General features: G+C 35.2%; 1 protein-coding gene across 1 annotated transcript in view; it reads left to right on the top strand.

The window, feature by feature from the left end:
• The window catches only part of LOC118738083 (laccase-2-like), a 16,744-nt gene extending 4,411 nt beyond the window's left edge, over positions 1 to 12,333 (top strand). Inside the window, exons 3-8 of the mRNA XM_036469040.1 lie at positions 1,373 to 1,713; positions 1,785 to 2,075; positions 2,378 to 2,564; positions 2,637 to 2,861; positions 3,147 to 3,374; positions 12,100 to 12,333. Coding sequence (XP_036324933.1) covers positions 1,373 to 1,713; positions 1,785 to 2,075; positions 2,378 to 2,564; positions 2,637 to 2,861; positions 3,147 to 3,374; positions 12,100 to 12,278 — 1,451 coding nt within the window. The 3' untranslated portion in view covers positions 12,279 to 12,333. The remainder of the gene's footprint in view (positions 1 to 1,372; positions 1,714 to 1,784; positions 2,076 to 2,377; positions 2,565 to 2,636; positions 2,862 to 3,146; positions 3,375 to 12,099) is intronic.
• The last annotated feature ends 1,737 nt before the right edge of the window (positions 12,334 to 14,070 follow it).

The following is a 14,070-nucleotide window of genomic DNA, read 5'->3' as shown; positions in this document are numbered from 1 at the left end:
TATTTCGAAAAACCGTATTTATGGTCCGATTTGGTTCGAATTTGGCGCATGTGGTTGAAACATAATAAATCATAGATTTCTAATAAATTGACCCTGAATTGGCGCTGAAGTCAAAACATAAAGTATATTCTACATAAAATACATGTTTTATTTGCGTTAAAAATTCATTTAAAAGCAATATGAACAAAAATATAACGATGGAAATTTGGGGTTGTAAATGAGAATTGAAACAATTTGCATTAATTCAAAAAACTCTAAAAACAACTAGAATTGCTCCAAATCATATTAAAATAAGTTTCATGAAAATAGCCACGCACAATTCGCAGAGTTTTGCGATTTTGTAAGAAAAGAAAAAATCGACTTCCATTTTTTGTCACGTAACGAACCTCTCTTTAAATGCTTATATTTCAGGACCAAGCAGTTCGATTCATTTCATTTTTCGGTTAAATATAGAGCTAATTATGTGCTATACAATGGCCCAAAAAAGTTAAAGAAAACAAATGGTATTCCTTTTTTGTATCACATTGAAATCGTACGACTGTCACGTGCGCCACCATGGGAATGCCCATATATGTAATACTTGCGCCGGGTATTTAATGTTCGGCCCCGCCCGAACTTAGACTTTCTTACTTGTTTTTGTTTCATATGGAAATTTACAGAAAATAAAAAATCATTTTCCATTTAAATTCCTGGTGAAACCGGCTGTAAATGTTTACAGAAAACATTTTTAATTAAAACAGTAAAATTTAAAAACTAAAAGAAAATTTAATTTAACAACAATGAAATAAAATAAAAAGAGTTCCTAAAAATTTAATGAAATGAAAAAAACTCTTCTGAAAACAAACCCTAAAATTTAGAAGAAAATTGATTCAAAGAAAAAAAAACTGAGGTACCTACTATATAAATGAAATTAAAAAACTATTTTTCTTTTAAGAACAATAAAATCTAAAAATGATAGGGCAATTAAATTAAAAAACGAAAAAGATTATAGCAAAAATTAAATAAAGAAAAAAAATGTATCAAAAAAATAAATCAAATTCCACTTCCTGGGGATTCTAACCCCGGATATCTCGAATTTCACGCCAGTGTTTTGCTCACTCAGCCAATGCGACTGTTGGAAAATGATCAAGCGCTTTCTGTCTTAAAGAGCATTTCACCATGAAAGTGGGTAAAAGAGCTTTTTTTTAAAGAAATTCGTGCCAGAGTAAACACGTGCAACTAAGCCAAAATTGCCCCGTAAATCGAATAAAGTGTATAGAAGGTTTATAGTTGAATCTTAAGCACTGTTTCAAGAAAAGGTCTAAGTTCAAAAATAATTAGGCTTGTTATGATTTATGCACTATTTATGTGAATGTTATCAATACTTCCTTAGGTCACCACAAGGTTAACGGGCAATATGGCGCGCTAATCATACGTGACGATCCAGTTCTGATGCTCAACACCAACACTTACGATTTAGATCTACCCGAACACTATATACTCATCTCCGATTGGATGCACACCTATGGCGAACAATATTTCCCGGGTGAGCCCAGTACAGCGGGAATATTTCCCGATTCGGTGCTGATCAATGGACGCGGTATTTATTATACCAAAGACGGTGTACGCGCACCGACTGTGGTACCACCAATGCGCTATTATGTTATACCTGGGAAACGCTATCGCTTTCGGCTGATCAACTCAATAAGTCATTCGTGTCCATTTCAGTTTCAGGTAATTTTTAGCTACTGATTGGTTTAACTTTTTTTTTTTAATACTATAAATTACTTCCACTCCCTGTACAGATTGAACGTCACAATATAAGCATAATTGCATCAGATTCTTATGATTTAAAGCCGCGCTATATTGACACGCTGATTTCTAATGCCGGTGAGAGGTATGATTTTGTTTTGCTCGCTAATAACACGGTTGGCGACTACTGGATTCGAGTGCGTGGCATGGGTGTCTGTGCTATACTGCCTACAGAATCCTTTGCCTTGCTGCGCTATGTGAGCAATGATCCTGCAGACGAACCTGATGACGAACGTCCGTTGCCGCCAATGCCGCTTTATAATGAGACCTTCGCCTCTGGCGTGGTGAGTTAATTTTATATAATGGAAGTGGTAAGGTAGGTTTTTTTAATTTGAATATGAACATGAATAAGAGTATGAATTTGAATATGGATATGATTATGAATATGAATATGAATACGAATATGAATATGAATATGAATATGTATACGGATACGAAGATAAATATGAATATAAATATAAAAAAGAATTTGAAAGAGTATAAATATCAGGACGAATATTAATATTAATATGAATATGAATAAAAATATGAATAAACATATCGTCTTTTAAAGTACAAAACCGCGTATCGTTGTTTTCTTCCGCAGTACCTGGACCATCCCAACGGCACCTGTGGCGCGCCTGACAATTACTGTATTAGCGAACTTGAAGCGCTGGAGCAGGATGAATTTCTACGCACTACCACGCCGGATCATCAATTCTTTTTAGCCTTTACAAATTTTCCTGTACCGAATAGCGAAATTTTCAAGAATGGCACTTACTATCACTTTGCAAGTTAGTATATCAAGAGGTAGCGTTCCAACACTATTCCAACTTTACTTCTAAACTCGCTGCCTATTCTTACAGATCTGCAAAATAATCTCACCATAGTGGGCGCTATTAACAACCTCAGCTTTATTTTTCCCAATTACCCGCCGCTGACGCAGCCGGAAGTAATGAACGATACGCAGTTTTGCACTGAACTTGAAAGGCCAGTCTCGTGTCTGGGCAATCGTCTCTGTCCTTGCGTGCATCGATTACACATTCATTATGGTAGCATCGTCGAACTGATATTAGTCGATGAAACGGAATGTGAGTATAGTTTTGTATTTGTACGGAAATATGTAGGTCAACATATCTAAGTGTTTATTACCAAATAGTTGGCCACTGCACTTCAAAGCGCCAAAGTTCATATCTGTAGTTGCACTTCCGAAATTTTCACATTTTTCTATTTCACACAAATTTTTCGTACACACAGGTACTTATTTATTTATTTATTTAGTCCAAAATTCTCATAAGCTATATGTGTAAATGTGTGTGTGTGTGTTTTGTTTCTATGTGCTCTATATTCTATGCATTGCTTAATTTTTTTTTTAGTGGTTGGTCGCCTGCATCATCCATTTCACTTGCACGGCCATCGCTTCATCGTAACTGGCTTGGGACGTGATTCGAGTGGAACGCCAATGACTGTTTTGGCTGCCAAGCAGTTGAAAGCCAACAATTTGTTACCGCATAATAGCAACAACACAAGTCCACCATTCAAGGATACTGTATCGATACCGAGTCGCGGATATGCAGTTGTACGATTTCGTGCTGAGAATCCGGGTGAGTATCGAATATATTTGTGAGGCGAAATTGTTAGGAATTTTTAGATGAACGTAAGTAATTGTAAATAAAACAAGTAAGAAAGGCTAAGTTCGGGCGGAGCCGAACATTAAATACCCGGCGCAAGTATTAAATATATGTTTTTTCACCCTTCCGAAACCTTCCGCTAGATGGTAAGCCGAGTTGTAGGTTAGGTTAGGTTAAGGTGGCAGACCCGCAAAGGGGACTCACTTAGACATTTGATTGTCCATTGTGATACCACATTACATAGGAACGGTAACTGCGTAAAAAATTACGAGAAGCGCTGGGTGCTCATAATGAAGTTCTTCAAACAGCTGATGTCCACTCCGGAGAGTCCCTCGGGAGTGTCGATGAAATGCGCACCGAGATGCTTAAACCGTAATCTAGCGAATGCCGGGCAGTTAAGTAGGAAGTGCTGAGATGATTCCACCTCGTCTTCCAGGCAACTGCGGCAGTAGGGATCCGTGACGATATTGAGTCGCACCGCGTGGGCTCCCATTGGACAGTGTCCGGTCAGTACACCTGTGAAAATCGAGAGCTGACGCTTAGCCAGCTGCAGCAGTTCCCTTGACCGCCCGCGGTCCACAACCGGCCAGAAGGACCTTGCAACTCTGCAAGTCGGGGTTTTTTCCCAGCGCTCGCTGAGCCGACCATGAGCCCATCTGTCCAAAAGCAGGCCGCAGGTTGCCAACGGAACTCCAATGCCCTCCCTATCCGAGGTGATGACCTCAAGGGTGCCTTGCCTGGCCAGTTCATCAGCCCTGCAATTTCCCGCGATATCACTGTGCCCCGGGACCCAAATCAGCTTGATCTGGAAGTACTCCGAGGCAGTTGAGAGAGAGGTCAGGCATTCCCCAACCAGTTTTGAGCACACCATTAGCGATCCCAGCGCCCTGATTGCCGCCTGGCTATCAGTATATATATTTACCCTCCTTTTTGACAGCCGAGCCGAGTTGTAACAATTTTGAGTAAATTAGCGTCCTTCAATTTCGAAATATTGAAGTTTCAAGCATTTTTTAAATTTACCGTTATATGAGAATCGGCCGTTATATTAGTCCGATTTCAATAATTTTCAACGTTTTGCTTACACGTGGCAAGTACAATAACCATACCGAGTTTGGTACAAATTGGTAGAACGGTTACCGGTATACTTATATGTGATCATAAGTGGGCGGTGCCACTCCCATTTTCCAAAATTTTACCATAAACGTATTTCTTGGTAAAGAATTGTCGCAAGCATCAATTTTGAAAAAAATTAGCTTCAATATTTAATGATTTATCGAAGATTTTGTATTTCTCTAAATTACCGTTATATGGGATGTGGGCGTGGTTATTGTCCGATTTTAAAAAGTATCGGCGGTTTTTTATGCTGTACCAAGGCCAACAACTGTGCCAAGTTTGGAAGAAATTGGTATAGCGGTTACCAAGATATACACATGTAACCATAAGTGGGCGTGGCAACGCCCATTTTCCAAAAATTTATAATATTCTTATTTTTCGTCTAAAAATTATTATAAATATCAATTTTGAGTGAATAATCTCCAGTAGTTACTAAAATATTGCAGTTTTCGTATTTCTGAAAATTACCGTTATATGGGAAGTAGGCGTGGTTATTGAGCGATTTTAAAAATTTTCGGCCATTTGGTATTTTATGCGAAGGCTGGTGCAGCGGTTACCAAGATATACACATGTAACCATAAGTGGGCGTGGCTACGCCCATTTTCCAAAAATTTATAATATTCTTATTTTTCGTCTAAAAATTATTGTAAATATCAATTTTGAGTGAATTATCTTCAGTAGTTACTAAAATATCGCAGTTTTCGTATTTCTGGAAATTACCGTTATATGGGAAGTGGGCGTGGTTAAAGTCCGATTTCGCCCATTTTCAATACCAACCTACCTTGGATTAAGGGAAACCTACATACCAAATTTCGTTGAGATATCTCAATTTTTGCTCGAGTTATCGTGTACACGGACAGACGGACAGACGGACAGACGGACAGACGGACGGACAGACAGACATGGCTTAATCGATTTCTTTTTTCATCCTGATCATTTATGTATACATTTGTCTATATCTATCTCGATTCGTTTTGGCTGTTACAAACAACCGTTATGTGAACAAAATTAATATACCCTTGTGCACAAGTGCGCTCGGGTATAAAAATCGTTAAGTGAGTAAGTTATTCTGAGTCGAACAAAATGGGTTCTCAATACAAAGGACAACAACTTTTGGAGGTTGTTGAACTCGGCCAGAGTGGGCTAGGCGGTTACAGCGCCAAATAAGAAAAACTGAGTGATTTTTTTTTTTTTTTTTAATTTTAAACGGGTAAAGAGCGGAAACCTCACTTGCCGTAATTTTATTTGTAAGCTGAAAAAATGCCAAGTTCCTCGAAATATCCTTTGATGCAAAAAATGTTTGCATTATTTTTAAATAAAATGTAGCTGGATAATAAAAACTATGATCCAATACTTTTCATGTAAAATCCTGTAGAAATGTTAAATAGCAAAATTACTCTCGAAAGTGCGAGTAAAAAGTGAGTAACAACCATAAAATACGGCAACAAAAAAAGCATTTTTCCTGTAAAAACGTCAAACAGCCGATCGCTTGACACTTTTCATGATTTTATCAGAAGAAAGAGTTCGGATAAAATCTTGCAACTTTATTCTCTACACAACTCACCTAAAATCGCTCTCATTTACAGGATCATTTTTCCGGCAACTTCCTGCAAATTCGTGTAAAATCCTGTAAGTTCATGGAGTACTGGATCAGAGCTAAAATGTCCAAGAAAAAAGCCTGAGTACCAGGTTCTCAATATATTTGGGGTGTAACCACTTTATTAATTTTGTCGTAACCAGTAAAATACTTTTTCATAACCACTTTGTGAATAATTCAGGACTATTTGAGCATCGTGTTATGAACTACCCCGATCTAGTTCAAAATTATGCTCAAATAGTCCTGAAGTGGCTCTGAAAAGTCGCGAAACTTGTCCCGAACTGATCTCAAACACGTATTGAAACGAATCCGAAATGGTCCCTTATTAGTCCCAAGATGATCACTTACTAAACCTGAAATGTTCCTGAAATAGTCCTGAGCTAGTCGAACAATGTTCATCACAAAGTTGGGAACTAGTCCCAAAATGGTCCCGAACATATTCCGAAATGAGATAGTCCTAAACACATCATTAAATGATCCCGAACTAGTCCCGATAAGGTCCTGAACTAGTCGTAGACTATAACTAGGGATGAAACGATACGAGTACGTACAAGTTCATAATCGATACTTTTCGATCGATACCAAGTAAATTTGTTATCGATACTTTTGAAACAAGTACTGAGTAGGTATCGAAAAAAAATACTCGTATCGAAACCCGATACTAAAGCAAATATGACCTCGGCAATTTTTCCACCACAGTTATTCCTGTTCAAGTGAAAGAGTGAACTGGATGAGTTTTCAGTACAAATGTTTCAACGCGATGTTAAGCTAACTGGGTAACTCTACGAGTTTACGCGTTTACATGTGCAGACCTTGGGCAAAATGCAAGGAAATTCACACGACTAGCGGAAAATACTAAAGGTAGTGGGAGTCTTGCTCCGTTATTGAATAAAATAAACAAGAAGAAACAGAGTAGGGTACAAAGAGTTGATTTAAAAAAAAATTCTTGGAAAACACTGAAATTTAAACGCCATCTTCGCATCTAGTCTGGAGAAAAGTGGATGTCTAATAGAAAAATTATTCTATATCGCGATATATAGATAATAGAAAATGTTTCATATTTTAAATGCTTCTACGAATTTCTTTAAATAAAATTTCGTCCGTATTATTTGGTTTCTGTACTCTTCACACTTCTAGTTTTGTGTGGAATTCTACCAGACGAAGTTATAAGGAGACATTTTTGAAACTATCGTATTTAAATCTTTGGCTCATAATTTTTGTACATAATACATTTCCACTGCATTGAAATCGTTAGAAAGACTTAAATTCCTGGGAAGTACAACAAAATAAGATTTTCTCCGAAAAATTTTATGAGAAAATATTTTTCTTAAACGAGATTGACCTTCTGGTATCCTTTTCCAATAAATTGTCGGTGTTAAATACCATTGATCGTGAAACATATAATTTGGAGTTTAGGATTCCCAGATAATAGTTAACTTATAACATAAAAAAACCAGATTAAACGTATTTAGTTAACAAGAAATACCTTAATAGCCAAAAGTATTGATACTTTAGATCCCATACTTTCTTTCGATGCTACGTCCAAGTGAAAGTACAGCTACCTGCATGGTATCGTTTCATCCCTTGCCACTTTATATGTCGGGGCACTCCATCTATCAAGGAGTAGACCACAGGTTTCCATATAAGCTCCTATGGCCTTTCGAAGAACTAACCTCAGTGACACCCTGCCTGGTGAAATCATCAATCATGACGTTACGTGCGATTTCCCTCTATATTGGGACTCTAGGAAATGTGGTTTGGTAGTAACACGAGGATATCGGAATATAAGTCAGTCATTCCCCGACCAGCTTCGGTCGTGCCAGGAATGATTCTAAAACTTTAAAAGAATGCATTCGCAGTCAGCCTAACTCTTGAGATAAGAAGACATTTTTAAAGATTTTCAAGTACTATTTGGACGGGTTCGAGGAAAAGCCACTGTTAAGTAGCCTGATGGCAGAACGACAAGACAAGAGTAGGATTGATTCGTATCGCACCGCTGTAGAAATTTTAAATTCCATGACATAACTGCCTAGATGACGGTTTTATATAAGTCAATAGATTACCTTTGGAGAAAGGCTTGCCCGTGGAGCCTTCTTACCCGTTTCTCAATATTTGACTTTCACGCTAGTTTTCTGTCTACGATCGCGCCCAAATAAGTATTTTACCCTGCCAGATAGCACAAACGCAACGCCAAGGTTGGAAGCTTGATTTTAGGTACCTTATGCATATCTACTGGTGGTGTTCCTCTGTTGTTAACTCAATTATCTTAGAATAGAAATAAGAATATCACTTCTGCATGTGTGTACATTAGAGTGGTCCAATTTTTGTATGGGGGAAAACAAATTTCATCCTAGCAAACGGGGCTTCCCCTTTTTCCATTTTGATATTTGTAATATCTATACCAACTTTCAATTTTCTACTGTACCCAATACATGGTGCTCAATGACCTTGAAATTCGCTACTGGATTGCTGTGAAAGTTGCAAAAATATTAGTGATTTTTATGAAAACCTACTGTTGCCATGAAAACTGAAGCTTGTGGTATGTTTTTAGATAATTTAAATTTGAAATGTTTTTAGGTTGCTTAATCAATTGTCTGATTAATATCTTTCTACCTTTGGCTAGACTGAGGTGGCATATTTTAAAAAAGGTGCAACTTTTTTGAGTACGAATAATTTAAGTTGCACTTAGTTGGCATGGATTAGCTTAAAATTCTCTATTTATTTAGCGTAAAATGTCTTTCGGTCAAAGGAAACAAGAACTGAATTTCCATGAGTCTAATAAGGTGTTTATAGTTACTAGATTTTTTAATAGAACATCCTTTAATAGCGAAATATATCTTATTTAGAAACTTTTTTATTAAAATTTTCTTAAATCCTGCAAAAGTAACTCAACTTTGCCTTTGAAATTTGTGCACTCATGTAAAAAAAAATTATTGTGTTTACTATAAGTACGTATGAACACTCATATGTATATACATAACTACCCATATGGAAAAGTTGTATGCACGTACATAGTTCATGTGAAAATAAATAAACAAAACTCAGTCCTAACAATCCTCTATAGAGTAAAGTACTCAGCAAGCTGTGGCCACACATTTTGTTCGTCCTGCTTAACAAATGTATTTTCAATTTGAAGCAATTTTCCAAACCATTAGCCCACGACGATGATACTCATAAAACTGCAAGTAACTACCATGAAACTGACATAAACGCCAGAACTAAAGTAGTGCAATATTGGCAATATTTCTTGTATACCGTAAATAATTTGAAGACACAATTAAACTGAACCAAACTGAACTTATAAAGCAGGATACAGTGTTTTGTTTTTTCTTCTAGTTTTTGTTTGCTTGAGCAAAACTAAATTTTTTCGGGCATCATACACATATGTAGAGTGGGGGGCAAATAGCAAGGAAAGCGACATTTTAACAATATTTGGCTATTTTTTCTTTTGTTTGTATTAAATTTATTATATTTTTAGAAACGTTTAGCTCACTATCTATTAAAAACCATATAAATCTGAATTTCAAACTTTGTACAAAAATTAAGAATGTTCGACGAAATTTCATCAGAGTTCCAAACTTGTTGAACAGAATTTCTTCCATAAAAATAATGTTCGACAATTTTATAAAAATTTTTACAAATAAACGGTACGTCCTAGCTAGTTCAAACTTGTATTTTAAAATTTAATGTGGTAAAAAACTACATACCTAAAATTTTCTTTTAAATTCTTAATAAAAAGTATGAACCTTTAATGAAAATTTGTTAAATTTCGTAAAATTTTTCAAAATTTTTGTAGAAATTTTAAAATTTTTGTTAGATAGTAAGATATACTTACATAAAAAATAATAAACATTAAACACAAAAAGAAAACTAGCCAAAATTTATTAAAATTTGTTAAAATCTGGCTACCCCATTTTTTGCACGATGAATGTTACTCATACGCCATGTTCGATGACACAGCGGTAGTTTTATGTATACTAGGGTGGTCTTTGATGTAGGAAAGCAAATTTTTACATCAGATTTCCTAAGCCCCCCACATACATATTTTTCCTTTGGCCCCTGTGCGGCTCGCCTTAAACGTTTTATGTATTGTCAGTGACCGTGGCATTACCGATTGAAGTGGGTAAACCGAAAAAAATCATTGACTTGATTTTTTAAGGACCACCCTAATGTATACATCTGTATGCATGTATGTAGTGTTGGGCAGTATCGATACCAAAAGTACTCAGAACTCGATTCTCGAAAGGATCGCACACACCCGATTTTTAAAAGCATCGATACTGAGCACTCCAAAGTACTCAGTACTCAAAAAAGAACTCGAAAGTACTCAGTACTCCCAAAGTACTCAGAGTCGATTCAATGTACTTTTAAATAGCTGTGATTACAGAGCTTTGAACACTTACTTATTACACTGTTTAAAGTATAGGGAGCTAGTTTTAACGGAATTCTCATAAACCACACAAAATTTTTGTTTCTTTTCTTCTTCTTAGTTTTTAAGTTGCCAGTATAAATTTTCCGACTATCGACCGTATGTTCGTATTTTCATCCGTTTATAAATATTAAACATTAATTGTATCTGATATAATAAAAAAGAGAAAATTTTACTACTACTACTATTACTACTCAGTATTAAGTGTCGAATAAATATTTTAAAAGTATTTTTTATTTTTATTTATGTACATTTACCGGCATTCAGAAATGATTGTACTCAATTTTAAGTTTCAATAGTTTTCAAGTACTAATTTGAATAAAGTGCTGCCAGCTTGTGAGATTTCCACACGAAGCATTGAAATGTTACCAACTGTTGCGAATTTAAAGATGGTACTCAGTACTCTCAAAAATACCCGATCCTTAAAAGTATCGATCTTCAAAAGTTCAAAAGTAGTCAGGTACCCTTACCGCCCGCTTGATGGGAGTATATTAAAGCGCCGACTCCTATTACGATTCTAGATGCGTCCATGAACATTTTTGGGATCTACGGTTAAGTTTCATTCTGGGATGGCCTCCTAATAAATGGATATGCAAAACCTTAATTCGTAATTTAAGCAAGATTACATATAATCTGTGCTGCCTGTTCTGCTCGTCCGGATTGTGCTCTGCCTAAAGATTATGAATGGCCGTCAATCTGCGGATTTAGCAGCATAGTTTTCCACGAGTAAGTCTACGGACGGTAAACTGAAGATTTTTTCTCTAGCAGCCGTTGGGCGCGAGCCGGCATTTCATCACACCAAGGTGACCTTAAATAGTATTGGTCTGACTATGATGTGTGTAGCACCTATGCATCAGGCCAGATAACAGAACCCAAGTGACTCAAAGTATTCTTCCCACAACAATGCGCCTCCACAGCAGTATACCATCCTTCACCACTCCCAGATAGTTTGTGTGATCATTGACACGAGCACATGATATATGGTCTTGTGAAGGGCACATCTACCCGAACAATAACAAAGCCCAAACAGAACTAGGCCAAAAAAGATATATTTACCACATTGATAGTATATTTGTGCCCAGCTGTGGCTTAGAAATTAGGCCCTTGCACATCTCTACTGTCAACCAATTGGTGCTCAAATTTCAAAATCCGCATGTAAAGCTCACTTTGACAATTTAATGCGAGTGTAAAAAAAAAACACATAAATATTTTCAAATTTCGTACCGAAAACTGCTGCACAATTGCCCAGCTCAATGGATAGTAAATACCAGATTATATATATAAATTTATTTTTTTTTCTCTGACTTCTGCGATATTAGACACAAAATCACAACAGCCAAAAATAGTTGATTAGCTTTCATATTACACCGGAATATGTTATATATGTAGATATGCAAATGAGTACATAAATGTAGGTATTAGTATTGAAAATTCTAATTTTATTTACCAAAAATAATTTAATATATTCTTAATGCACACATCCATATATATGTATGCATATGTTTACCTTATTTTATCAACTAATATCGAAACATGCCATTTCACTTTCCATTTACCAGGCTTTTGGTTGATGCACTGCCACTACGAATGGCATTTGTCCATCGGCATGGGCTTAATACTACAAGTGGGCAATACGAGTGAAATGGTGCCACCACCAAAAGGCTTCCCTAGTTGCGGTAATTACCTGCCCGAACTGGACGAGTTCGAAGGATTTTCCGCCAAAAACTATTTTATGTAGCTAATGAAAATATTGTAATGAAAAGTATGTACTGAGTATTTAAATAGAAATTCATGGAACAGTAGTAAAATCGTTTACAAATGTTTAGGTGTGTACAAGTAAAACTACTTATTTATGTACATCCATGTATGTATGTATGTATGAACACTAGGCTGCATCACCTTATAAGCAGACCAAAAAAAAAGTTCGCCGTGTACCTTTGACTCTAAAGTATTTTTGCAAAGCAATCGAAAATTACATTTTGAGATAAAAAAAAATTTTAAAAGTTCTACTGGAATACTCAAAACACTTCTTTAGTAAAAATCCAATGACTTACTACAGTTTTTCCAAAGATAAAAGTCTTTCGTAGACAAATGTCTATTTTCTTTCTTACGAAAGACTAATTGACAGATCCAACGAGGTATTCTGTTTAGAAATTTAAAGAAAATTAAACTAAGAAAGAAAAAATTTAACTAAGAAAGAAGAACGAAATCAAATAACTTTGAAAAATAAATAAAATTAAAAACAATCTTCTAAAATAATATAACTTAGATATTTAAGGAAAACGAAACTAACCCACTAATTTTTAAGCAAAAAACAAAAATTCTCTTATATGAGTTCCGTTAATTTCTTCATGTTCCAATGATCGGATATAAACCAAATGAGTCTCATACTTGCCTTACCTTACCTGTACTACCTTGGATGTGCCACCTTTCCGTTAAAAAAAAAAATAATTATAGAAATCGGTTAACGTGGTCCAAAGCTATGCGGTAATAAACATAAAAAATTAAAAAATATTTCGACGTATTAATAACGTTTTCTCCTTTTTTTGATGTCGGTTAAAAAAGAAAAAAAAATCATAAGATAATACAAAAATTATTTAAAATTTAACGAATTCAAAAAAATATTTTTTTAAACAATAAAACATAAACAGTGAAAGAAACTTAAAGTAAAAAGTAAAAAAAAAATTAGAAAAAATAGTCCAACAAATTTATAAAAAATAGTTTTCTTTTTAAAATAATAAACTCTTAAATTTTAATGAAAATTAAATTAAACAGAGAAAAGAATTGTTTAAAAAAACGAAGTCAAATAATTTTCTAAAAACTAAATGAAATCAAAAATAAATCTTCTTTAAACAATAAAACCTCACAATGTAAAGAAAAGTAAATAAAAAGTTTTCATTTAAAAAGAATTTGGGGTGGTACATTAGGTTTCTATGAACTGAGAATTGGTGAATAAGAACTGGAACAGGATAGGTTAGGTTAATAAACTTTGGAACAAAAAACTCTCTCCTCGAATCAAGAACATCGATAGATCATACTTTAAGATCCTACTGTAAGTGCCGAATGGATAACAAAAAATCCAAAAAAAAAACAAAAATTCGAAAATGCATCACAAAAATTCTTTAGATTCAGGTAGAACTTTTTTCAGCGATATGGTCTAATGTACATACATATTTGTATAGTAAGAGCTTTTCGCTTTATGTTTGTAAGTATGTATGTAATACTTAGCAGTTGTGTCCGGCAGGCAAATAAATTTTGCGCATTTCACTATGGCACGCGGACAAATGAAATTCCAACTAAACATTTGCCAGTGCAGCAAGGTGAAAGTTTTCCATTAAGCCATTTTTTGTTGTTGTTTCATTATTTGTTTGCATTTCATTTTGCTAATTTATGTCGCCATTTCTGCTGTCATTTAAGAGCGTGAAGCATTTTTATTAGCACGGTTTGTTATTTGTTGTATGCATCTGGGTAGATTAATCATCAACATTTGTGACATAAATTAGCAAACAAAACAAATTAACGCACGCACA

This window comes from Rhagoletis pomonella, unplaced genomic scaffold, assembly GCF_013731165.1.
Source record: "Rhagoletis pomonella isolate Grant_MI unplaced genomic scaffold, Rhpom_1.0 Rhpom_scaffold_00001, whole genome shotgun sequence".
NCBI classification, from domain to species: domain Eukaryota; kingdom Metazoa; phylum Arthropoda; class Insecta; order Diptera; family Tephritidae; genus Rhagoletis; species Rhagoletis pomonella.
Note: the sequence above shows the minus strand (reverse complement) of the source record. Positions and strands in the feature narration are given on the sequence as shown.